We start from the raw sequence: 27296 nt of genomic DNA on the forward strand, positions 1-27296 counted from the left end.
TTACACCGAGGCAGTGGGTAAATGTCACCCTCAAGTGCATTGCTGGTGCCAGCAGCTGTAGAGGCAAGTTGAGGTGTCAACAACAGGGAAGTAGGTACCAAATGTTTTGGCTTCTGCAACTGTAATGAAATCTATTTTGCACGTCTCTCTCCAAACACCGTGCAACACCTTTAGATTTGTTTCTGCGGGGAAGGCTTAATGGCTTACTTGATCCAATTATACTGGTGTAGCTCCTGCGTCTACACTTTTAATGTAATATCAGAATTGTTTTGTTCAGTTTGTGTCACAATCTAAGCGGAGAAAAGCATCCGTCTCTTGGGATGTGAATGTGCAGGAGGGAAGGGAATAGACAAAGGGTTGCATAGTTGGAGTTGATATAGCAGTTCTCTCTGGCTTTGTCATGGAGAGCAGGATGTATCATTGTCGTATCTATTACAGATACCTTAATGAAATTTGTGGTGATTACGGAAATGCATATGAGGTCATGGAAATTGGAGATGAAATAATGAGGCTATTTGTGCCTCTTCTTTCACTTTTGTGGTTTACCACAAACATTTTATAGTATGTTTCTTGGGACATCATTTCTTTCTTACTTCCTCCCCAAGCAACCTCTACCTAAATTTAAGGCCACGTTTCCCCATGTCTTGGCACTTTAGGAATGGTCAAAAAAATATCCCTGTGCACTGTTGTGCTCTTCTACCTTAAGCAGCTCTGGACACCCTTCCCATCAGGGTCCTGGTCTTGAGCCTGCCCAGAGCATCACTGTTGCTGTACCCCCTCATGCACAGAGGTAGCACCCACTGCCACAGGGATGCCACTAGCCAGGGCACAGGCAGCAGCACTTCTGAGGCACACTCTGCAGTTACACTTTGAGTTCCCCTGCAAAAAAATTGAGGTCTAACAACCCAGTTTACTTATGGAAAGAAAGCAAATAGCGAACTTCAGTTGCTTTTTTTCATGTCTGGCCTTTCAAACTTCCCTTTGAAGCTCTCAGTATTAAAAACGTGATAATCAGTCAGAGTTTAGTAGAGATAAAAGCATGCTGGTGTCAATCCTCACACCGTGGCTTGAGCAGGATTTGTTTTGCTTCATTCTCTATCTGAACAGAAACTGCTATGGGCTTCTTCCCATGCGGAAGACACTCCCATGATAAACTTTGACTGCCACCAATTTGCAAAAGGTGGGAAAACTGAGAAACTGGAAAATTTTCTGGGGCCTCAGCTGAAGTTGCACTGGGAAGACTTTGGAATCTTCACAAAGGGCGAGAATGTAAGTCCACGGTGAGTGTCCCTGCCCCTCTGTCCCAGCATCACCAGGCACCACCTGTCCTGGCCTGCCCAGGTTTCTTGCTGTGTTTGGACCGTGACCATAAAAGACCATCTTGAAATACAACTTTGAGACAAAATGTAGTCTTGGTACTAAATAGATTATTTGGCTTACCTGCATCTCCATTGTTTGGAATCTGCAAAGTTGTCCGTGTGTGCTAATACAGTGTTGCAAATGTAGTCAAGTAATTAGATATGTTAATAAAATACATTATGCACAGTGTGCTTGCAGTGTCAAAATGTGGGTGGGTATATTCAGGCGGAACATTTGATGATCTTATTCAATCAACTCATGATTAGATGCTATTTTAAAATATACTTTTTTTTTTTTTTTCCTCCCTCCTCTTGTGTTTGGTTACCACAGTCTGCAGACGGGTACTTTTCGAATGAATTGTTTGGACTGCCTGGATCGAACTAATACTGTACAGTCCTTCATTGCACTGGAGGTGAGTTTGTCAGAGGACCTTTCTTGGATGCCTGTAGTGCATGGCAAAGACAGGAAAGAGGGCATAAGCCTCAGTTATACTAGTCTGTCTTGCCAGCTCTATGATGCAGAGTGGTGGTGGCTGGAATACTTAAACTGGGGATAAAAAGCAAAAAAAACCCAACAAAAACATTTAAGAAGAGTGGTGGTGTTGTGTTTTCTCCTTCTGTACCTAATCCAGATCCTGCCTGCTCAATTAGAGAGCCTTGGGTTGAACTCTAAAGCTATAATTGAGCGCTTTGTGGAATCCTACAAAGTGATGTGGAGTCTCAACGGTCATAACCTGAGCAGAGTATTTACTGGCAGTCGAGCCCTTGAGGGGAAGAACAAGGTAAAGAAAAATGGCAAAACTGTTTATTCACAAGTACAGAAAGATGTCCAATTTACTCTCCAGTGTCACTTGCGCTGATGATTCCTCTCTGATGTAGGTTGGGAAACTCAAGGATGGTGCCCGCTCTATGTCTCGCACCATTCAGTCAAATTTCTTTGATGCAGTAAAGCAGGAGGCCATTGAGTTGCTGCTCATGGGTGACTTTTTCAGTGAGGAATATGCAGACAAGGGCAAGATGCTCATGGACCACACTGCACTCTTGGGTAAGGCCAGTGCAAATCCTTCGCTTTTCTTTTGTGTCTGTTTTGAGTTGTCAGATAAAAGCAATTGGCATCCGTTTGAAAAAAATCAAAAACCAAGCTACTTTTGCACAAATCTATTGTTTAAAACACTGCTTTCAAGTGACCATAGCACAACTCTGTGTGTTTTAAATCCACTGTGTTTATTTCTCATGTTTTGTTTAGGACTTCTGAGTATGTTTCTCTGCTCTTTGATGATAATCTCCTCTGACAGTTTAGAGGAGTTGGACCAGAGGGGAAGATTTTAGGGCTATATTTCCAGTCTGATCCTGTCTGAGTTTGTCTTGAGGAGGTCTCTTGAGCTCATATTTTTTATCTCCTTAGTTTTGACACAGCAGTTAAAAACAGTTTGCACATGCTTTTAGCCATTTGTATCTTTAAAGACACATTTATCTTGTTATGTTGGTTCATTCCCTGTTTTATTTTAGGGCCCTGATAGTCTATAACATACACATTTGTTTGTGGTGGTCACTTTGCTCCAGAGAGCTGCTGGATTTTAATAAGATAGATGTGAACCTTTCAGCACCTCTTCAGTCCTGGGGCTGTTCCCTGATGTGGACCACAAGGGAAATATAGACAGTTTGTCTATGCCTGACTGCCAATGCAAATCAGGTAGCTAAAGATTAAGGTTACCTCAGTTGCTCACACAAAAAAAGCACACTGTTAGTCTTCTATATTCATCAAAAATTAGTGAATGTAGTAGGTGCCTGTGAGGAGTTCTGACCAGGCTAGGGAGCCATGTCAGTGCTAGTTTTGGACTGATGTGAGACTCTGTGCTGCTCTCTGCCTTTCCCTCCATGCTCTAAACTTCTTAGGGCTTCAATTTAAGTCATAGCTTATGACATGCTTGATTGCTGTAGGCTAAACTGAAAAGATATAAGGGAGGAAAAGGAATTTGTTTGCTTATTACTTGAAGAAGTGCAGGAAAATGTATGTTGAAAGTGAGTGACCAGCTTTCAAAGGGTGCCTGGTTTCTGAAAGAGAAATTGCTGATGTCAACCCCAGTTATCTTGTAGTTATTGCCACTGGAGTTATTCCTTAGCTTTCATGTTGCTGCTGCGAGGGCAATGTCATTCTTCCAGTGACTGTGTCGCTGCTGTCTGTATACTTTCTGTCCTTTTACAGCATATTCTTCTTTTACATGTCCTCTTTCTCCCCTCTTCCATCAGTAACTCCAAGTATTTTGAAGGCCATGTCAGAGCGTCAGTTTGAATTCACAAGCTTCAAGCGTGTTCGTGTTGCCACGGGAACCTGGAACGTGAACGGAGGGAAGCAGTTTCGAAGCAACATCCTGGGTACCAGTGAGCTGACAGACTGGCTGCTGGATTCTCCCAAGCTCTCTGGAGTTTCTGAATTTCAGGGTAAGACTTCACAGTCAAAATGCGTAAGCAATATTTTCTGGCCTCTCTAGAGACAGTGAGTTGGGACACAAGACTTGACCGGTTGTTCCTTTCAAGGTGGTGCCTCTTGGAGGGGGTTTTCTGTCAGTTCTTAGGGGTGTGTTCACCTCCATGTAGACTTGTGCTGCCTCCCTGCAGCGGTGGAATGGTGTGTGAAGGCCTCCTGACAGTCAGAGCCACTCCTGAGTCTATACCATGTTTTGAACCTTTAGCAGGTCAGAATTCAGACGTCTCTTTCACACCATCATGGGGTGTATTTGCCTGTTCTGCATCCCGTATTTCATTTTCCTCTTCCATATCTCTGTTCTTTGTTCTTCATCGTGAGCAGGAGCTACATGGTTAGGTGCCCTCCTTGGTCTTTGTAGCTAAACATATCTGTTTGTTGTGGGTTTTTTTTAGCAGTATAGAAAGCTCTTGTGCTTGTGGCTTGCTTGAGTTGGCTGCTGAATTTCTTATTTATAGAACAAAGTCAGGTATTATGATAGATTTACAGATTTTGTTAAGAAAAACGAGAACTCAATGTTCTGTCATTTAAAATTTGAGTGGCTTTAAACTATGGCAAAACCTGTGCTTTTGTTGTTACATTTAAACATTTAGCTTCCTCCAGGCACCACAGGGATAGTCCTGTGCCTAACCTTGAAGCTCAGGAATTCCTTCCTCACATCCTTGGCTACTTATACAAGTTGTCTCATTGGAACCCTTAGTGCTTGAGTGCGTGGAAACGTGACTAGGTGCAGACCACTGTACTCTGAGCAGCGTAGGTGGATGATTGATCCAGTCTGTTTCAGAAGGAATTTAGATGTGTGAGCACATGACTATGCCCATGATATCAATATTTGTTGAGAGCCTGTCATGTGCTAGGCTTGCCAGGCCTTCCCCTGAGGGAGCTGGAGGAGCAGGACTACATAGTACAGGCAACCATAACGTGATAGGTCTAAGCAGCTTCTGGAATGGAGTTGGGTTACGTGAACGGGCAGAGCTAGGGTACAACCATGCAAATGTCTTTGTTCATAGTAACGTCAGTGCAGTAGCTACACAAATAGGTATGTGTTCAAAGACAAATATCCCAAATTATTAGTAGGAAATACACATGTGACGGTACCTATCATGGTAAGCCAGTAAAGAAGGCTGGCTGTCATGTGCTAGTTCCAGCCTTGTGTCTACAGAGAGTTGCTGTATATTTTACTGTTCTTTCTGTTCTTATCTTCTGAGGCAGATCTGATTTAGGTCTTCATGTTGAATTAAATATTGTCAAAGACAAATATCCCAAATTATTAGTAGGAAATACACATGTGACGGTACCTATCACGGTAAGCCAGTAAAGAAGGCTGGCTGTCATGTGCTAGTTCCAGCCTTGTGTCTACAGAGAGTTGCTGTATATTTTACTGTTCTTTCTGTTCTTATCTTCTGAGGCAGATCTGATTTAGGTCTTCATGTTGAATTAAGTTACTGTTACCTTGGCCGTATGACAATTTTTAAAAAAATAAAATCCCTTTAGGCAATGGACAGACCTGATGGGTCAAGAGATACACTTCACACAATTACATGACTCTGTTTGATCTTCAGTGTTTTACCAGGGTAATATCCACAGGCCTCTTCCAGGGAAGGGAGAGTGACTATGCACTAAAGTGACCTGACCTAACCTTAAGTGTGGGTGATCTAAGAAGAACTTCTAAGAAGTTCTTCTTCTTCTAAGAACTTTCTTCTATGAAAGAAGAATAAACTTTGAAGGCTTCCTTAAACTAGTAGATAAATTTCCTAAAGGCATTGAGGTGGAAGTGACATACTGGGGTGTGGACAGTAAGTTCAGTTACATAGGAATCGGTGTCGAAAAGGAAAAGCATGTTGGGTAAAACGACAAGTGGGTGAAAGATGGTGGGTAGTGAGATGTTGTGGCTTTAGTGATGAGTGGGGTGAGAGAGGGAGAACATTGAATATTTTCTCATCTTAACATTGCTACAATATAGTGCTCTCTTCTGAACTGCTTCCTGCAAGAGAGCTGGAGACCAACTGGTGGGAGAAAAGCAGGAAAAAAATTCAGAGGAACTGCAGGGGTTGTTTTGTCAGATTAGATTAAAGGAGCTATGAATATGTATAGCTTGGCGGGGGACACACAAGATAGAACTACAGGAATGATCTCTGACAGAAATTAGAAAACAAGTCGTTAGAAGAAGCAACAAAATAGTGACTCTTGTATGACATTTTCTTCTTGCTAACAGATGATGAGAACTGCCCTCCTGACATATTTGCAGTGGGATTTGAAGAGATGGTTGAACTCAATGCAGGGAATATTGTGAATGCCAGGTAGGTAAAAAATGCCCCAAAATAAGAAAAAAACCGCAACACACAACTCAAAACGAAGGAACCGGCCAAACCAGAGTTGCTCTTTCTTATGGTCAGATGTATAGAATACAGAATACTCCCTTCCAAGTCTGTTGCTTGTGGGCATAGCTGGAAATATATTTGCCATTGACAAATGGCCCTGGGATGGTGTTGAAATACATTACTTAAAATATCCAGAAAAAAATATCCAGAAACTGCTGTTTCTCTGTGAACTTCCATACAGTAGAATACACTGTGTTTTCTAAGTCTCTTAAGTCGATGTGTCAGCTGAGAAGAATTCTGATGATCGACATTGATTTAATGCTTGTCCTTAAATCCCTGTCTGATGTTGGAAAAATGAGTGCAGAGACTACAAACGTAATTGGCATTCATGTGGGAAATCGGAAATGAACAGAATGTCTCTGTGGCTAATTGTATTTGTGAAAATTATGGCTAGAGAAGGAGTTCAAGGCAGAGCCTGAGCTTGGCATGCCAGCATCTACAGTAGGCTGTGGTGTATAGCAATCTTTTTGAATCTGAGTCAGGGTGGAATCCTGAAGATAATATTTCCAATGCCGATTCATAAGGCTGACCTGTTAGTTCTCTATTTTGGGAGTGACAAGTTACAGCAGTGCTTAGCATGGGTGTGGGCTGGCCGTACATCTGCATGTATCAGTTGACTTTGGAGGCAAGAAAAAGCTAGGTCTGCAGAAGCGAAGGGATATGCACCCACCCACAAACTTTCAGCTAAGAAGAGCCAACAGCTGTGAGGAGCCAGTCATCTCCCAGTCAGAGAAGATCCAGAGAAGGTCTCTGCTGTGAGCACGAGAAATCTTACAAGTCATGAGATTAACATGGATTGTTGGCTTTATGGTTCTGATTTCTACCATTAATTTCCATTTATTCCCAGTGAATGGGGGTATCAAACATCATGTGAGCATGGATCTTTCTAAGCACAGTAGACGAAATCCCTCTCATGTCCAGAAGCAGGATAACTGTATTTGTGTGCTGTACCTGGGCTTATTGACCCTGCTAAATGGGGGCTGGCTTGCAAGGAGGTATTATCTGTCTCTGCCGTGCATCCTACAGCACTTCCAGTTCTACAGCCTAATGGGATGCCTGTAAACTCAAGGCACAGTTAATACGCTCATTTAATTGACTTGATGTGGTTTGGTTTGATTCCATTAAATGATTTTATGTTTGTTCCAGTACAACGAATAGAAAAATGTGGGGAGAGCAGCTTCAAAAAGCTATTTCCAGGACTCATCGCTACATTCAGCTGACATCAGCACAGCTTGTTGGTGTTTGTCTCTTCATCTTTGTACGACCGTATCACGTCCCCTTCATCAGGTAAAAAAAACCCACAAATCAAAACCAAAGAAAAAACAAAACCCAACCTGTGTCTTCAGTAACATTTGCTGTTGGAGTGTGGCCAGAGAGAGGGTGGGAGTGATTTTTCAGCTTGGTGGGGAATCATGCAAACCTGGATTCTGGTCTCTCCTCAGAGTGGGAGAGAGAGATGTTTCCAGGTGGCAGTAGTCTGGAGTCCATCCTCCATTCTGGCAAAGGCCAGGCAGCCCCAGTATCTTCTTCCAGTTCAGCTGAGAATCTGGGCATGCTCCAGGTATGCAGTCAGGGGGTAGCACCTTGGCTGCTGTCTTTCTGGAAAAGGAATGACCTGAGCAAGTAAGTCCAAGAGTTTTTGGAGCACCAAGTGAAGGCAAGTGTCTGCCTCTGCCTGAAGAGCAGGTTTTACCTTCAAACTCTCTCCTTAGTGTTTCCATATGGAAACAGGGCTGGCTGTAGACCTGAAAAGACTGGTGGAAAAGATGGAAAGGTGGGGTGGGAGAAAGAGAGATAATTTTGCCCCCTGACATTCTATGGAATTGAGAGCCATAAGGGCCCATTAAGTGTTTCTCTCTCCCAGATGTCACAAGAACCAGAACTATGTGCCTAGTCAGGAGGGTGCAGACCAATGTCCCTGGAGACTGACCAAACTCCTCTTGCCCCATGGAGATTACTAAGCCACAGGGATATCTGCATTACAATGCCTTTGCTGTGAGCCAGAGTTATGCAGGCTGGGTGTAAATGGGTAGGAAATGAATGATCAGCCAAAACTATCTTAGGGCATCTCTCTGACCTTAAAGTCTGGAGTGATCCAAAGAGTGCCCTCTACCCCATATTAGGGACACTGGTTGGCCACTGCATTTTGTGATTAAAATATCAAAAGCTGCCTCTTTTTTCCCTCTGATTTTATATCTACTGAGAAGATCAGTGCAGAGCTTGAGCAACATCAAGTGCTGCTGGCTAGGCAGAGGGATGCAATCCGGGTAATCCTGATGGTCTGCTACTGCTGCCTTTCCACTAACCTTTCTTCAACATGATTTTTAAAAATTCAATATTTTTGCTGTTACGAAGCAGTCCAGAGGAGAAGTGTTTCAATCAGGTTTTGACTTTTCACCTGGCTTACAAGAAATTTGAGTAATCCAGCAGGAAGTGCATGGTTTAAATGGAAATCAGAAGCAGAACAGAAAGTGGCTCTGTTGCAGCTGTCATCTGCTAGGAACTGGATGTAAACCTTTGAAATGCAAGAGGAAAAAGGAAGGGTTTCATTTTAGTGACCAAGTTCCATCATTTAATGCTAATGTGCTGTTACATATTATGAGAGTGTAATTGAATCTAACGTGTGCTTGTGTAGTTTCTCCTGTGTCTAGAAAAGAAAGACAAAAATGATCAGAAGTGCAAAAAAAAAAAAAAGCTTCTGTGCCTACAGAGATTGAAGAGATTAAGCCAGAAGTTAGAGAACAGAGAAATAAAATGATGGAATAACTGAAGCTTATAGAGCAGTGAAAGGATTGATGAAATCCAAGCAGTTGAATGTTCAGTGGGTTATCTCAACATAACCTCTGCCATGAATGCCACTCAGATCAATGTCAGTCAGCAGAGGGGTAGGCAGGCAGCAGGAAGGGAGAACTCTTTAGAGTGAAAAGACTAAACATGTGCTTCTTCCAGAGTGCTTAAATCTTTTCATAGAAAGTACTGATGCTCCTCTTTTGCCTCCCTGAGGCTGTCTTCTGATGGTTTACTGCTGTCAGGAAAATAAAGAGGGAGAAAAAAGATAGAAAAGACGGGTGGGGCAAGAGAGAAGAAAATGAGGGGGGACAAAAAGAGAGCCTGTAATGGCTCATCATTCATCATTCTTGCATCATTGAGATCACGAACGCCTGACAATAACTCAAATCAGACTTGGCGGCTTTCTGCCTGCCCCTCGCTCAAAGCCACTAATATTCTAGTCCAGATCTGCTTGTCTTCTGTCTGGAAAGCAACATTTTTCTCCCTGGGAAGGACGTGTATGGTGCTGGGGTAGGTTACAACAGTGATTTCATCATTTGCTTATCTGATCAGACAGGCATGCTTTATTCTCAGAGTAGACTGGCTTTCTGGGAGAAATCATCCCGTGAGCAGGTGGTTGGCTTTGCCAAGTCATCTTGCTGTAGTCAAGTGTGTGCTGAGCATGACATTGAAATACTATGTAATTACCAACCTGGAGGCCCTGAGCAGTTTGCCATCAGCACAGAACTCATCTGAGGAGCTAGGTATAAACAGTTGTATCCAGTAATCACTGATTTTGTTGCATCTGATTTAGCAAATTATGGGCTATGATCTGCTCCTCTTTAATTGACTGAAAAATCCGGCATCAACTGCAACATTTGGTTTCAGCACACAGTAATACTAATTAAGTTGTTAGCTGTCTGAAAACCAGATTCCTATACATTCAAAAGTAAAAGGAAACATAAAATTAGTCATTGTCACTATTGTAAAGATCATGGTAGAGGTAAACATCAAAAGTATTGTCTGTAGAAATTCCAAATATTTCAGAAATAATGTCCCTTCCAAAAAATACAGCAAGACAAGAAGAGGAGGAAAAGACTTTTAAATGGTTTTATTTCTATACTATTGTATTATACTTTGTATGAAACATAAGTACCTGAATGTAGTCACAAAACTTGGCTGCCTAGAAGATGGTATCTTAAACAGCAAGCTTTCTGGATGGGAGAAGACACGGCATTGTAAACTGGCTTTTCTTTTATTTTGCAAAGTTAATTGAAAGTTTGCCCCCTGCAGCCCTTCACTCTCTTCTCTTTCCATTTTTGTTGTTCTTTTTTTTTAAATACAGGGATGTAGCAATAGACACCGTGAAGACAGGAATGGGAGGAAAAGCTGGAAATAAAGGAGCAGTGAGCATTCGTTTTCAGTTCTATAGTACCAGCTTCTGCTTTATATGCAGTCACTTAACTGCTGGGCAGACTCAGGTGAAGGAGAGGAATGAAGATTATAAAGAAATCACGCAGAAACTCAGCTTCCCAATGGTAAGTGTAGGTGTATGTATGCTAAAAACATCAGAGATAAAGGCTGTATCTTTACATTATGAAAGCTGGTCTCAGGCTGTCTTTGAGGACAGGCCATCAAAGAAGTCATCGCAGTGCTATGGAGAATGGGCATAAAAGAAAATGGTAAAGGAAATTATAAAATAAAAAAAAAAAAAAGGAAGCATTTTTCACAAGAACAATATTTCAGAAATAATGTCCTTTCCAAAAAATACAGCAAGACAAAAAGAGGAGGAAAAGACTTTAAATTGGTTTTATTTCTATACCATTGTATTATAGTTTGTATGAAACATAAGTACCTGAACATAGTCACAAAACTTGGCAGCCTAGAAGATGGTATCTTAAACAGCAAGCTTTCTGGATGGGAGAAGACACGGCATTGTAAACTGGCTTTTCTTTTATTTTGCAAAGTTAATTGAAAGTTTGCCCCCTGCAGCCCTTCACTCTCTTCTCTTTCCATTTTTGTTGTTCTGTTTTTTTAAATACAGGGATGTAGCAATAGACACCGTGAAGACAGGAATGGGAGGAAAAGCTGGAAATAAAGGAGCAGTGAGCATTCGTTTTCAGTTCTATAGTACCAGCTTCTGCTTTATATGCAGTCACTTAACTGCTGGGCAGACTCAGGTGAAGGAGAGGAATGAAGATTATAAAGAAATCACGCAGAAACTCAGCTTCCCAATGGTAAGTGTAGGTGTATGTATGCTAAAAACATCAGAGATAAAGGCTGTATCTTTACATTATGAAAGCTGGTCTCAGGCTGTCTTTGAGGACAGGCCATCAAAGAAGTCATCGCAGTGCTATGGAGAATGGGCATAAAAGAAAATGGTAAAGGAAATTATAAAATAAAAAAAAAAAAAAGGAAGCATTTTTCACAAGAGACAAGCATCTTGCTTTACAGAAGTTCTACACCTTTCAAAAAATACAGTTGTTGCAGTGCTTGAAAAGTCCTTGCCTTGGAGCAGTTTTCAAGTCAATCTTTTGGAATGTTTGCAACTTAACTGACAAATCAGTAACGACTCATGGATAAGATCTTGGTGACTGGTGCTAAAGCTGGAGAGCATGATATTGATAGCTCTTGCTGGCACTAGTGAGTAAGGGTTCCTAAATGACCATGCGTGCCACTCCGTACATCAGTGCTTTAGCTGCTCCTGGCCGGGTGTGATACATCAGTTCTTGGTCATTGATATGGTACCTTCTGTTCCCTTCGTGTTGTCCTCATGAATGTGTCACTGTCAAGGAACTGCTGGCTTTTCTCAGAGTGTGGCAAGTAGGCACTATTGGTCAGCATGAATAACTTTTCCCCTAAATGGTGTCAAATCAATGCCCCTAGTGTTTTATTTGACGCTTGTCTCCTCAGGCCTGTAGGTAACCCATGGGATTTGGTGGCAGTTCTTCTTTGCTTCCCTTAATGTTGGTTGCTTTAATTTCCACAGTGCCTTCTTTCTCAGATCTCTCTGGAGAGATCCTAAACCAGGGAGGAAATGGACCAATTTGTGTATTCTGGATAGTCAGCAAAAAAAGGCATTTAGGTTGCAAAGCATAAAATTTTAACTCCCTGTTGTTTGCAAGGTTTAGAGGCTTGGCACGTGCGGTATATCAATCAGTTGTTTTATGTAAGAACTAATACTGACAGTTTGGGTGTCCTGCATAGAATATCTGTTCCAAATGGCCATAAAGTTGTGTTTGTGGTAGTTTTTCCCCCTAATACCTCATTAACTATTTTATGTCCTTTACATTTACAATACCTCAATGTACCTTGTGTGTGTAGTACATATAAAGAGTGCCCTCTAGTGCTATGATAGTCATAGCTCTGGAGCATTTCGTTTATGAATCTCTGGGTTTTAGAGGTTTATAGTTCAACTGAAAAAATAATTTAAAAAAAAACAAACACAAACAAACTGGTTAGAGAATAGGATGTTAAGCTTAGAACTGGAGTGAATTTTCATTGACATTTTATTTCAATACATTTACAAAACTATGACGTGCACATAAGATCAAATTTGGAGCTTGTTCTTACACAGGACCTTTGTTGCTGAATGTGCCTCGGTAGAAGAAGCATCTTTTGTGTTATTTTTAGAGTATGTAAATATATGTGTGTGAAATGTGTTAGGGAAACAAACATATATCTTTAATATTCACGATAACCATATTGTGAATATAAAGCTGGGGTCGGAACTTAGACATCCCTTCAGGTAACAGGGTCAGAATCTGACATTCTTCTTTAGAAAATTCAGCTCAGCAGGATGCAAAAGACAGTGAAGGAACCATCAATATTAGCACAAGATGGATTTTGACAAGTAGGATGTGGCAAGTAGTGGTAGTGGAGCACTGGAACAGGTTGCCCAGGGAGGTGGTTGAGGCCCCATCCCTGGAGATATTCAAGGAGAGGCTCGACGAGGCCCTGGGCAACCTGGTCTAGTTGGGGGTGTCCCTGCTGACTGCGGGGAGGTCGGACTAGATGACCCTTGGAGGTCCCTTCCGGCCTGGGAAATTCTATGATTCTATGATTCTATGAAGTATGTCCAGTATTTAGTAACTTGAGTTGTTTAGGTACCGAGTTGTACCTATTAGTGCAATTTAAAGGTGTTTCCATGAATGTGATTTAACATTAACAGTATTCTGTACCTCTAAACTAGGGGCGGAGCGTGTTCTCACATGACTATGTCTTCTGGTGTGGTGATTTTAACTACCGCATTGATCTAACATATGAGGAAGTCTTTTATTTTCTCAAACGGCAAGACTGGAAGACACTGTTGGAGTTTGATCAACTACAACAGCAAAAATCCAGTGGAAAAGTAAGGCATTGTGTCCCATTTTCTTGAATACCTGCATGTTGGCTTGGTCTAATTCCTTGAGAAAGTGAAGAAGTTGCATTTTCAGACCTTTGTTTGTAATAGATGAATGTAGTAATGTGTTTAAAAATCAGAATGTTGTTTGTTTGCAAGAATGTTGGTATGTCACAATGGCACCTACTTCACCTGTAACTTAATCACAGAGATGGTATTCCTTTTCATAGATTTTTAAAGACTTCCATGAAGGGACTATTAATTTTGGACCAACATACAAATATGACGTTGGCTCAGAGGCTTATGATACAAGTGACAAGTGCAGAACCCCAGCTTGGACTGACAGAGTGCTTTGGTGGAGAAAGAAACTGCCTTTTGAAAAAACAGGTGAGTAGGGTCTTTCCTTCTCCTTTACCTGAAAGTTGGTTTAGGTTTCACCCAGAACCCACATAAGGGGATTTAATCAAGTGAATGGTGAGGAAGGGAGTTATGAGCTGAGATCTGTCCCGTAGGCTTAGTCAAATTGCAGTGGCTTTACTCAAACCAATGTTCTTTTGGCTTCACTGGAATCATTTGCAGAGACAGAGCCAGCCCTTTCTCCTTAAGCACATGAAGAAAGCTTCATGGTATAGATTGAAAAGGTGCTGGGAGCTCACTGAGGAACTGAAAGCAATCCAGCTGTATCAGTCTAGAAACTGTTCTGTTGCTTTTCAACAGAATCATTAGTCCACATAAAGTTCCCGTGTTATAACAGCTAAATTTTTATAACTGCTGTCCTCAGTAGATGTATAAGCACTTTTGTGTAATTTCTTCTGCCTAGGTAATTCTTAGGAATATTTCTGCTAGTATCTGGAAGTAGGGGAGATTTCATTAATTAGTGCTTATGAAGTACTTTGAGATCATGAGTGACCAGGACAACAGAAGGGCTGTTTTCACTTGTTATTCAAAAGTTACAATAACAAAATAAAAATGACTTCTTTGTGTATCCAGGCACAGTTCTCATAACCATTCTTGTATCGGCAGGTACATCTATCTTCCAATATTTATAAAATCCTCTCCTTTACTGCAGGTGTTGAGGCTCTTCTGCCTCTCAGCTCTGATTCTTTTGCCTTCCTTCTTTTTGCTGCTGTAGAGGACTCTTTGCCTTCCGAGAAGAAAGTGCAGTCCCAGTGTGATTGATTAGGCAGAAATTCCATATTAACTCATTTTCAACTCCACAGCAAAGAAATAGAGTTATCCATTAGCCCAAACAGCAACCTAAAAACTTTCCTGTTATTGGCAGCAATATAATATCTCACTCTGGCGTAACGTCTGGAGCACTTTGTGTCACCTTAATGCACTGCAAAGGAAGTATTTGAAGGTTGGATTTGCATGGGGTTGCTTTATCCTCTCTCTTGTGTATTATCTCTCCAAACCCTATGTATTATTCAGACTTGCAGTGGATTTTCCAAGTACAATATCTGTCTCTGTGCTCAATAATGAGACAGGAGGAAAAATACTGATATAACTGTCTGTCAACACAGATTGTCTAGCTAATTGGTTGGGTAACATTTGGGTTAACCATTTTGCAGGTGTCTTATTCTAATGATCCTCACTCTCTATTGCACTCCCTGTCCTTTCTGTATCTTTTTTTCCTAGGCTGTAACTTGTAAATCCTTTAGGATACAAGCTCTTCTTTGAATGGTGTCTGCAAGAACAAAAAATATACCCACCTCCTGCTACTAGGGTCTATGAAGTACATCCTAATAAATAACTTTTAACTGTTAGTAAAACTAGCTTTGAGTGAGTTTTAAATCATGTTTTGTGCTGCATAGCTGGAGAGATCAATCTTCTAGACAGTGATCTGAATGCTGAAACTAAAGTCAGGCACACGTGGACCCCTGGAGCCTTGATGTACTACGGGAGAGCGGAGCTGCAAGCATCTGACCACAGGTAAGGTCCTAAGCAAATAAGGAGAGAAAGAGCTGCTGTGTTAGAATGTGTGATACTTAATTACACCTTCAGAGTGAGGGACTGACTCTGACCCTAACAGGAATTACACCCTTAGACTGTGTTCATTATCCATTTGGTGGTGTGGGTTTTTTTTTTCCTCTCATATTGAGTTTTATACTAGGATAGGCAGCAGCTGTGGTCCTGTTTTGATTTCTGCTGCACGATGATCTGCAGCAACAGGTATAGAAAACTGAGGGCTTTCTGTTGCTTGGTTTTGGAAAGCTCTGATACCAAAAGAAGCTGTTTTGATGGACTTCCACCCAGCTTGCTGTGGGAGAGGATGGGACTGTGTGGTCTGGAGAGTAGTAAGCCATGTACATAGATGTGTGACCTCTTCAGAGTAGTGACATGTTGGGCTTCTGGGCTTCCCTTAGAAATTGGGATGGGAGAAGGAGTTCAAAACCAAAGACCTCTGGTTGGCCCATGTCATTAACTTCTCTTTAGGAATGTGAATGACCTTTCTGTGTTAAACTTGTCACTGCTTCACTTCTCTGAAACAAATTCTGTAATAAACATGCCTTGAAATCATCCCTGGAGGTGTTCAAAAGACGGGTTGATGTAGTGCTGGGAGGTATGGTTTAGTGATGATGCTCCTTGTTTGTTGTGTGGGTGTCTATTTTTGTCAGTTAGGTTGACAGTTGGACAAGATGATCTTTAAGGTCCCTTCCAACCTAGAAGATTCTGTGATTCTGTGAAATCTCCCTTGCATTCAGAATAATCTTTGTCTGACCCATTGCATCCTTTCGTTCAGAATAATCTTTGTCTGACCCATTGCATGCCCTATGGAAATGCCGCAGTATTGTTCCTCCTAGCAGCACTCAGTGACCTACAGTAGATGACTCTGTGCTTCTCCTGGTGTTTGTGCACGCCAGGACTGTTCTGTGTTCCTCCAGCAAGGGAAGAACATGCCTCTTGCAATCAATTTCTCTTGTGTCAAGGCTTTGACATTGCTGCGTGCCACAAAGCGCAGCGGAACTGCTGCCCTCATTATATAGGAGCCTGAGGATGCAATCTGTGAAACATGGCAGTTGTACATTGGGTTTCTACCTCAGCAAACTTGGCTGCAAAAACTGCTTTTTAATTACAGTCAGCAGGTTTGCTTTCCCAAGGTTTGTGCTGGAAAAAGGGCTTAGCTGTATCTGTGTGACATATGGAAATGCATTATGATTCACAGTGCTTGTAGAAATAGTTATCACTTCCTATATGTTTTGAGGGTTTTTTTTTCCCTTTACTATTCCTTTCTAGCTCTGCTGTTGTTGCCTTCATATGTTCTGGTAACGAGTATTCCAGAGCCTGCTTTATTGCAAGTAGGAGGCAGCAATTTTGACGTGGTTAGAAGAGCAACCATCCCAGTTATTGCTCTGCATGTATCTGCAGGTGAAAATCTGAGCCTGTGGATTGCATCCACTGAGATGAGACAAGCTTTACTCTCTCAGACAGCTTTCTTGATTTTACTGACATCTAACACGCAGGAGAAGTGGCTGAAGAAGCAAGTTCACAGTGTTGGCTGCTTATAATGTGATGGCTAGACATACGTTTGCTACAGAACCACATTATACACTTAGAGTGCCTTGTCCTTAGTTTTTGGAAGAGGACATCTTTATGTGGCCTTGTCTAACAGAAAATAATATATTGCCTTCCCAATCTATAGATGTTTTGGGAGACAGATGTTTGATAACGAGTGAAGTATCCCGGTTTTTTTAGCCTGCAGGTTTGCCAGAAATGCTGCACAGAATTGTTATTTGAATTCCTTTGTGGTGTGTCCTCACTGTTAGATTCAGTTAATACAGGGCTGGTAAATAGAAATAACAGTGTTCAAGGCATGATCTTCCACTGCAGGAAAAATGAGACAGTCCACCAGACTCTGGACTTCTGGGTTCTATTGCCAGCCATAGGCCTTTTTTGCACTGAGACCTTAATGAATTTGTTCCATTTCTCTGTCTGTGTAGAACATACATAATAATCACTTTCTTCTAAGGTGGAGCAGGCTTAATTAAATCTTTGCAATCAGATTTGACATCGTGGAGTTAAACGTGATCATAGATGTGTAGAGTTTAAACAGTACACTGTTGACATGGTTTAATCCCAGCCAGCAACTCGGACTGTGCTGCTGCTTGCTCACTTCTCTCCCACCTCCCCAAGTAGAGTGGGAAGAAGAGGGAGAAAAAGAGAGGAAAGGGAAAAAAGCTCATGGGTTGAGTTAAAGACAGTTTAATAGAACAGTTATGGAACAGGAAAACAACAATAATAATAATGGTAAAAGAATATACAAAATAAAGTTATATGATGCAAGTTGCTGTCACCACTGGATGATGGGTTGCCCAGCCTGTCCTGAGCCCCCCCAGCCAAGCCCCATTTCTATACTGAGCATGATGTCTATGGTATGGAATATTCCTATGGCCAACTTGTCCCATCTGTGCTCCCTCTCAGCTGCTATGGGGAGCTGAAGAAGTCTTCGACTAACATAAACATCACAACCAACATGTTATCAACTTCATTCTTGTGCTAAATTCAAAACACAGCAGTGACTAGAAAGAAAATTAACTCTGTTCCAGGTGAAACCAGGACAACTGTCCTTTGCACTACTGGGTGCTTACCTGTCCTACTGCTTGACATTGATTTTAATTTTATATAAGCACTTCCTACTGGGTGATGTCGATGTTAATTTTAAATGAGCATTTCTCTTTTGTTTCATGTAGGCCAGTGTTAGCTATTGTAGAAGTGGAAGTTCAGGAAGTTAACGAAGCTGCCCGTGAGACTGTTTTCCAGGAAGTGTCGTCTTTCCAGGGACCGCTGGATGCCACAGTAGTGGTAAATCTGCTGTCACCAACGCCGGAGGAGAAAAATGAATTTCCTGAGGACTTGCGTACAGAGCTTATGCAAATGTTTGAGGATTATGGCACTGTTGTTCTGGTCAGGTAAGTTTGGGATCCAAAATGGCATGTCATCTATTCAAAAACACAGACTAGAAATTCCCTTTTTATCCTGACAAAAATAATGTTGTGTTGGAAAACAGTATGCTGAATTCTTTTACTGCATCTTTCAATACCTGAAGGGTGCTTTGTGTTAGAAAGCAGTTATGCTGAATTCCTTTACTGCATCTTTCAATACCTGAAGGGTGCCTATAGAAGAGCTGGAGAAGGACTCTTTGCCAGGAAGGGTGATGATAGGACAAGAGGAAACGGTTTTAAATTGGAAGAAAAAAGATTCAGATTAGATCTCAGGAAGAAATTCTTTCCTGTGAGGGTGGTGAGACACTGGAACAGGTTGCCCAGAGAAGCTGTGGCTGCCCCATCCCTGGAAGTGTTCAAGGCCAGGCTGGATGGGGCTTGGAGCAACCTGGTCTGGTGGGAGGTGTCCCTGCCCAGGGCAGGGGGGTTGGAACTCGATGATCTTTGAGGTTCCTTCCAACCCAAACCATTCCATGATTCTATGATTCTATGAATTCTTCATTAGAAATTGAATACAACTGTTTTGAATACCTTCTACCTCTCGTCAACCTGTTAAAGAGAAAGCCCTGCAGCTCTCGTGGCTGGTAGAGGAGAATTTTATTCAGTACAGCACCATAAGGCAGAGGCTTTGATGGGACTCATGACCTTTAGCTTCAGGCCTCGTTTCCATGCCTTGCTTCTGCTGGTGGGTCCTCAGGCCCTGCCCCACTTCCAGCGAGGAGGGCTGCTCCCTTCCAGCACTCCTTCACGCTCACTAGGATTTTCTGGCTGGTTCTCCTTTCTTTTGGGGGTCATTTTGCTTATTTTTTAATAGCACGGCTTCTCACAATTTTATCACCTGCTGAGTTTGAGAGGGAGAGTGCGATACCTTCTGGCAGAGTGGTTTAATTTAATTCTAGTTGACTCTGTACATGGCTCCAGCATAGCTATGAGACTGAAATACAGGCAAAAGACCTCACAGTAGACCTGGGAAATAAGACCAGAAACTTGTTTATGTTGTATTTGACCCATTTATTAATGGAGGAAACTGGTGACCTGTTGCTGTATGGTTTTATGAAGTACCAGATATAAGCTGAGGGTTCAAAATCAGCCCTGTGGGAACAGCAGCAACACCTTGCTTGTGAAGAAAAGGAGCAAGAAAAGAACATGCTTTGTTGGTTTGGCTTTGTTTTGTTTTTAATTGCTTTAGAGCTTGATGGTTTACTAGTCTTTGGGAACATCATGTGTTCTCTGAGGTGAGGGATATGTGGAGAAATAGACCTTAGTACAGATGGCGTGTGGATATCAGAGTTGGAATCCTGTCAAGGGCTGCTGAGGTGTTTGTGCTGCTGCCTCGGGGCCACACAGTAAAGAGCAGGGTGCTGAGGTCACACAAGGGAGGATGGAGGAGCAGAAGAGCCCACCTGGGCTTCATAGATCACCCAAAAAAATAGTTGTGAGGCAGATACAACTTAAAACAAATAGCTATACAAAACTATCACACTTGCCTTTAAGGTTTTTTATTTGATGGTGAAGTAAAATGTACGGTTTTCTCTCCTCTACCTTTTTTTTTTTACCTAGGATCAGTGGAGGTCAAATGCTGGTGACATTTGCAGACAGCAAGTCAGCTCTTCGTGTCATGGATATAGATGGTGTCAAAGTAAGACTCTCTCAAACCTATAATAATAATTTCATAACAAATTTCTCAAAAAGTGGTTGCTTAGAATGAGATAGTTGAGTTTCTTGCTAAATCAAATAACATTATTTCAAAGAAACTCAGTGCTGACAAAGTCCTTACTTTCACAGCTGCTGAGGCTTTTAATGCAGTATTTCAGTTCCAGGAGGTCAGTAGATGACTTCTCTTGGAGCTCCTAAGCAGTGCTTAGGATCTGGCCTCTGATACCACTCCAGAACACATGGCCTTGGTCATTGTTCTGGCACTTGAAGCAGTTCTCCTGAGAGGAGATGTGACATTATTCTGTTGCCAAAGCATCCTCACGATTGTGGAGACTTTTTTTTTGTTGTTTTGTTTCTCTCAAGTGTATCAAATAAACTCCTTCTCCCAAACTGGAACAACACAATTCATTGGCCTCCACGGCAAAGTCAGCCTTAGCAGTAGGAGTTGACCTTCCCACCCCCTGCTCTTCCTTCCCACACACATCCTCTACAATCCATCAGCCCCCTCCCTCGTTTACGCTGACAGAACTCTTCGTGGGGCTGTACTGTAGGTAAACTTAACACTGAAGTAATGGATTTATCTCTTATTATTTCATATTCAGAGTTTTTATCTTTTAATTTTGCCCATTTGTAACCTGGGTCAGGAACTTTCCAAACTAATTCTGCTGCCAAAACTGCAGCTGGATACATCTCACCCCACATGTCACGGGGCAACACATATAAGCATCCGTGGTCTTAATCAGTTTAATAATATACTTTCCACATCCATCAACCATCATTTTGGGGATTTTCTGAGCAGAGAAAATCCTCACATCCTTACAGATGGCAGCAGGTTGCAGCTTTGTGTGTTTTAAAGCCACTGGCTCAAAAATGGAACCCTCCCACACTGTTATTACTATCACAGTATCGTTGTGATGATTTTTGATGTTCCACCTGTTTCTGAAGTATTTCCCAAAGTGCAGCAGCAGTGCTTTTGAGCTGTGAACATAATTTTCTTTCAAGAATATTGTTACAATGTGAAAACTTGGTTATGGGGGTAGGAAGAAGTGCTTCCTTCTCATTTAGCTTCTCAAATGAACCTTTAGTTGCATCCGTTTCCGAAGCAGTTGTCCAATAGACTGGCAGCACTTGCTTATTCTGTTGAGGTGTTCTTATTTTGTGAAGTTGCAAAAGGGAAACAATTCTTTCTTTGCATTAGGTTAGAGGCAGAACGGTGAAGATCCGGCCAAAGACTAAGGACTGGCTAAAGGGCCTCCAGGAGGAGATTGCTCGCAAACGAGACAGCATTGTCCCCATGTCCCCCACGGCAAACTCCTGTCTTCTGGAAGAAAATTTTGACTTCTCAAGTTTGGACTATGACTCAGAAGGTGAGCAGCAGGTTTCTAAGTGAAGTTGTGAGAAACTGCTTCACTGGCTTTGGTTGCACAGAGAAGGTACAGTCTGAGTGTCAGGGGTATCTTCGTTGGTAATGAAGCCACACTCCTTAAAAAGAGGATCATAATTAAAGCCATGACCTGGCACTGTGCCCTGGGCAGAGAACTGTGCCTTAGATCATCTTATCAATTTAGTATTATAATATGTGTTAGCAAACCCAAAGTATGGTACAGTTGTCTGTACAGAAACAGACTAAAGAAACAGATGGGTTACAGACAAAGCTTGCCCAGCCTCTGGATTAAATTAATTGATTGATACAGGGAGAGACAGAGAATGCATTTGCTCACTAATTTTTTGTTATCTGATATTTTAATTCAGGTGATATAGTGGAAGATGAAGATGATGATTTAGACGACGCTTTGTGTCCACACCTAGTAGGAAACGCAGCAGAAGACATGCCTGAGGGCTCTGGACATTTGGCATCCATAGCTCCTTCAAACAAATCTGGACAAAACTCACGGCTGTATAAAGGTAAAGTATCTACCTTCCTTAAAATAAGACCTGAAAGTTTGTTGTTTGTTCTCCTTTTGTCTGTGTTGCCCTGGTCATTTATATGTTCATTATAAGTTCTCCAAAGAAAAGGAGCCTCTTTTTGGTACATGTTCATGCTCAACCACCCCCAGAGTTAGTGACTGTAATTGAGCCCTCAGGCATAACAAATAATAAAGCTTAGATCCTCCTCCTGTCTAGCCCAGGGCAAGGCAAGAAAACTGAGAAATGCTGGTTTCCTTTCATAGTCAGGAGAAATTAAGTCTTTTTATCCCATTTGATGTTGTTCGGCACCAGACCCTAAAACAAAAAAATGTCCATTATTTTTTAATTGGTGAGAGCCAAAGGGATTCTGTTGATGCAGTGATGGGCCTGGCTCTGTCCTTTGAGCAAGGGCTGTGGCGGTGCAGTCAGGTGTAAGCTGGTCAGAATGGGAGGTTGTTGTGTTCAAATGACTTACTTCAGAGAAGCCTAAAGTTTCTCCTTTGTTACGATTTTATTTATTTCTGGAGAAGTCGAGGTTCACACACCAGGTATATTCATTCTTATAGCACTTTGTAAGCATGTCACCTTTCCTCCTGGTCACCTGGCTTGTTTGCACATAATCATGAAGTGTCTCAGTAAGGAGAAGATGAAGCTGTGAGGAGAACACTGATAAAAGCTGCAGGAAGAACTAGCCCAGGCAGTGGTGGTCTTACAGTGGGACATGAGCAGGACGTGCTTCGGTGACAGAGCATTGACGGGCTGGGTCTGGTGTTAAACCCTTCCTCGTGACAGCAAGTGATTGAGTAGCTGCCTTTTTGTGCTCTCTCAGAAGCTCTTTATGTCTTCTGACATAAAAGTGAAAACTTCAATATCTTCAGAGGTTGAGTCAGAAGTAGAGTTCAAAAAGATTAAATGCCATTCCTGAGTTTACACAGACAGATTGTCCAAACAATCGGAGCGATGCACGGCTTTCCTGCCCACCTGGAGTCACAGGCTGGGTGCAGTGGGGCCAGACCCACAGACCTCGCCCTCAGTCAAGGAGGAATATGTCATTATTAAATACTCTGAAGCCAATCACTCTTTATTATAGGATGCCTTGCCCTCCCGACACCTCTGGCCTCACTGTGTGATGATTCATTAAGCTACAGAGAATTGCAGTGATTCTTTTCACCCACACTAACTCTTCTCCACAAAAAATATCACAAAGTAAGTGGAGATGATGAAGTGTAGTTCGGAGGAGGTCAAGGTGGGTTCATGATCTCACACAACTCAAAATATGACATATTCAATCCATCTTGAAAGTCTCTGCAATTTCAGGTGCCCCCATAAGCTTCCAATTCTGCCTGAGTAACTCCTGATTGAAGGTGTGATGATCGTACAGCTCGTGTTAGACACAGATGGAAAGCAATCATGGGCAGAACAGTGTATATCTGTGTCTCTGAGGTCAGAGAAGGGCATAGCCTCACGAAACTGATGTCCCTGGAAGGTGTTGCCTAAAACCAGCAACCTTTTAGGGGAAGGGACAGTGTTGGTGGCTGGTTTGGGTCTTGTATTAGGTGTTACTGCAAGAATTTCAAGCTGTGCTTTTAGGTGCCTGCGTGACTCCTTGGATCCTTCTGAGGAACCCAGAGGCGTTACTGCGAGGATTTCAAGCTGTGCTTTTAGGTGCCTGCGTGACTCCTTGGGTCCTTCTGAGGAACCCATTATCTGCAGCTTGGAAGTACTGAAAATGTAGAGGGAAGGGCGAGTTGGGCAGATCCCAGGCTGTGTCTCTCCGGCTGCTGAGTGGGAGTAGGAAGCTGTGGGGCAGGTCAGGATCTTCCCTGCAGAGCACAGCTTTCTGAAAAACTTGTGTAAAAATGCCTCAAAAATGTAGAGAGAAGGGGGAGGGCGAGTTGGGCAGACCCCAGGCTGTGTCTCTCGGGCTGCTGAGTGGGAGCAGGAAGCTGTGGGGCAGGTCAGGATATTCCCTGCAGGGCCCAGCTTTCTGAAAAACTTGTGTAAAAATGCCTGAAGTGAGAGAGAGAGCTGCTGCACAGTTCCTTCCCCATCCTCACCGAACCACGGGGGCAAAACTAAACCCGGTGAATTTTGGAGCCCCAAGGAGCAGACCCGTGTGGCCGGGCAGCCGTAGCGGGGTGAGAGGACTGAAGGGAAAGCCCTCGGGGCAGCAGACTGGGAGAGTAAAGCAATCCCTGCTTCTCCCCTCTCCAGCTGGCAGAGAGGCTCAGACAGGATGAAAGGCTGTGTAATTAATTACCTAATCATGTAAGGGGCAGCCAAGGGCTAGCAGATTGAGGCAGGTCTACCTGGTAGGAGACAATGCTGGAAAGTGGAGATGTGATGCGTGAGCTGTACGGACAGATTTCTCTCTGTCATAAAACCAGTTCTCCTGAGCAAAGAACGGTGTCTAATACTCGGAGGGAACTCCTGTCTTCAGGAAGGAAGAGCAAGGGACTGACCACGATGAACCTCCTCGTGGCTTCCACGACACAGTTTGCATGAGGGCAGGTTGCCACCTAGTCTGGCTGTGAACAGCTCAGAATCTAACAAGGTGATTAGTAACCCTGAAATTGGGTGCAGGCACACTTTGTGTCAGCACAAACAGTAAGTGCTGGAAGAGGAGAGAGAGAAGCGTTGGACAAAAAGATGTTTCCTGGAGCGGGAGCAGGGAGAACATTTGGGGAGAGCAGAACGATATGAAAGGGAGCCAGACTCTTTTCAGTGGTTCCCAGTGAGAGGACAAGGGGCAATGGGCACAAGTTGGAACATAAAGGGTTCCACTCAAATATGAGGAGAAACTTCTTCACGGTGAGGGTGACAGAGCCCTGGAACAGGCTGCCCAGGGAGGGTGTGGAGTCCCCTTCTTTGGAGATTTTCAAGACCCGCCTGGATGCAGCCCTGAGTAACATACTCTAGCTCTAGGCAATCCTGCTTCAGCAGGGGAGTTGGACTAGATGATCTCTATGGTCCCTTCCAACTCTAAAATTCAGTGAAATTCAGTGAACCGTATGGTGTTGCTGTTTGAGGATTGCTCTTCATAATCACCTTCCTTGGATCTGGTGCATCTCACCCCTGGGTATCTAACACAGATCTTTCCAAAATTTCCCCTAGATGATACAGACCTGGCCGATTTGAAGCGGGAGCTGGAGGCAACTGGGGAACACCACCGGCGGAGGACCCCAAGCAGGTCTCTCTCCATTCCCACCAGGCCTCGGCCACTTCAGCCACCACAGAGACCTCCCCCTCCTGGTGAGTTTAACTTTAAGGTTGTGTTGACCCCAACTTAACAGCTTTGCCTGCCCTTTCTGGGTGACAAAGAAAGTAATGCCCTGTTCTGAGATGTCAGGCTGTTGAAGTACTGGAAAATAAGTCTTATGAGGAGAGGCTGAGGGAACTGCGGGTGTTCAGCCTGGAGAAGAGGAGGCTGAGGGGAGACCTTATTGCTCTCTACAACTCCCTGAAAGGAGGTTTAGAGAGGTGGGGGCCGGTCTCTTTTCTCAAGTCACAGGCGACAGGACAAGAGGAAATGGCCTCAAGTTGCGCCAGGGGAGGTTCAGGCTGGATATTAGGAAAAAATTTTTCACTGAAAGGGGGTTCATGATCTCACACAACTCAAAATATGACATATTCAATCCATCTTGAAAGTCTCTGCAATTTCAGGTGCCCCCATAAGCTTCCAATTCTGCCTGAGTAACTCCTGATTGAAGGTGTGATGATCGTACAGCTCGTGTTAGACACAGATGGAAAGCAATCATGGGCAGAACAGTGTATATCTGTGTCTCTGAGGTCAGAGAAGGGCATAGTCTCATGAAACTGATGTCCCTGGAAGGTGTTGCCTAAAACCAGCAACCTTTTAGGGGAAGGGACAGTGTTGGTGGCTGGTTTGGGTCTTGTATTAGGTGTTACTGCAAGAATTTCAAGCTGTGCTTTTAGGTGCCTGCGTGACTCCTTGGATCCTTCTGAGGAACCCATTATCTGCAGCTTGGAAGTATCAAAAATGTAGAGAGAAGGGGGAGGGCGAGTTGGGCAGACCCCAGGCTGTGTCTCTCGGGCTGCTGAGTGGGAGCAGGAAGCTGTGGGGCAGGTCAGGATATTCCCTGCAGGGCCCAGCTTTCTGAAAAACTTGTGTAAAAATGCCTGAAGTGAGAGAGAGAGCTGCTGCACAGTTCCTTCCCCATCCTCACCGAACCACGGGGGCAAAACTAAACCCGGTGAATTTTGGAGCCCCAAGGAGCAGACCCGTGTGGCCGGGCAGCCGTAGCGGGGTGAGAGGACTGAAGGGAAAGCCCTCGGGGCAGCAGACTGGGAGAGTAAAGCAATCCCTGCTTCTCCCCTCTCCAGCTGGCAGAGAGGCTCAGACAGGATGAAAGGCTGTGTAATTAATTACCTAATCATGTAAGGGGCAGCCAAGGGCTAGCAGATTGAGGCAGGTCTACCTGGTAGGAGACAATGCTGGAAAGTGGAGATGTGATGCGTGAGCTGTACGGAGAGATTTCTCTCTGGCATAAAACCAGTTCTCCTGAGCAAAGAACATTGTCTAATAGTTGGAGGGAACTCCTGTCTTCAGGAAGGAAGAGCAAGGGTCTGACCACGACGAGCTTCCTCGTGGCTTCCACGACACAGTTTGCATGAGGGCAGGTTGCCACCGAGTCCGGCCGTGAAAAGCTCAGAATCTAACAAGGTGATTAGTAACCCTGAAATCAGGTGCAGGCACTCTTTGTGTCAGCACAAACAGTTAATATGTGCTGGAAGAGGAGAGAGAGAAGTGTTGGACAAAAAGATGTTTCCTGGAGCGGGAGCAGGGAGAACATTTGGGGAGAGCAGAACGATATGAAAGGAGCCATGTGGTGTTGCTGTTTGAGGTTTGCTCTTCATAATCACCTTCCTTGGATCTGGTGCATCTCACCCCTGGGTATCTAACACAGATCTTTCCAAAATTTCCCCTAGATGATACAGACCTGGCCGATTTGAAGCGGGAGCTGGAGGCAACTGGGGAACACCACCGGCGGCGGACCCCAAGCAGGTCTCTCTCCATTCCCACCAGGCCTCGGCCGCTTCAGCCACCACAGAGACCTCCCCCTCCTGGTGAGTTTAACTTCTGAAATTCAGTGAACCGTATGGTGTTGCTGTTTGAGGATTGCTCTTCATAATCACCTTCCTTGGATCTGGTGCATCTCACCCCTGGGTATCTAACACAGATCTTTCCAAAATTTCCCCTAGATGATACAGACCTGGCCGATTTGAAGCGGGAGCTGGAGGCAACTGGGGAACACCACCGGCGGCGGACCCCAAGCAGGTCTCTCTCCATTCCCACCAGGCCTCGGCCGCTTCAGCCACCACAGAGACCTCCCCCTCCTGGTGAGTTTAACTTCAACGTTGTGTTGACCCCAACTGAACAGCTTTGCCTGCCCTTTCTGGGTGACAAAGAAAGTAATGCCCTGTTCTGAGATG

The 27296-nt window shown here is 43.4% G+C and overlaps 1 protein-coding gene across 1 annotated transcript in view; it reads left to right on the top strand.

The window, feature by feature from the left end:
- SYNJ2 (synaptojanin 2) overlaps positions 1–27296 on the top strand; it is a 77715-nt gene that overhangs the window by 43029 nt on the left and 7390 nt on the right. The window contains exons 8-23 of the mRNA XM_014950939.1: positions 1108–1280; positions 1690–1771; positions 1991–2140; positions 2238–2403; positions 3609–3800; positions 6059–6143; positions 7371–7511; positions 10339–10531; positions 13186–13344; positions 13566–13722; positions 15150–15267; positions 18027–18245; positions 19839–19917; positions 21133–21301; positions 21687–21839; positions 24957–25094. Coding sequence (XP_014806425.1) covers positions 1108–1280; positions 1690–1771; positions 1991–2140; positions 2238–2403; positions 3609–3800; positions 6059–6143; positions 7371–7511; positions 10339–10531; positions 13186–13344; positions 13566–13722; positions 15150–15267; positions 18027–18245; positions 19839–19917; positions 21133–21301; positions 21687–21839; positions 24957–25094 — 2374 coding nt within the window. The remainder of the gene's footprint in view (positions 1–1107; positions 1281–1689; positions 1772–1990; positions 2141–2237; positions 2404–3608; positions 3801–6058; positions 6144–7370; positions 7512–10338; positions 10532–13185; positions 13345–13565; positions 13723–15149; positions 15268–18026; positions 18246–19838; positions 19918–21132; positions 21302–21686; positions 21840–24956; positions 25095–27296) is intronic.

Source organism: Calidris pugnax, unplaced genomic scaffold (genome assembly GCF_001431845.1).
Source record: "Calidris pugnax isolate Ruff unplaced genomic scaffold, ASM143184v1 scaffold24, whole genome shotgun sequence".
Taxonomy (NCBI): domain Eukaryota; kingdom Metazoa; phylum Chordata; class Aves; order Charadriiformes; family Scolopacidae; genus Calidris; species Calidris pugnax.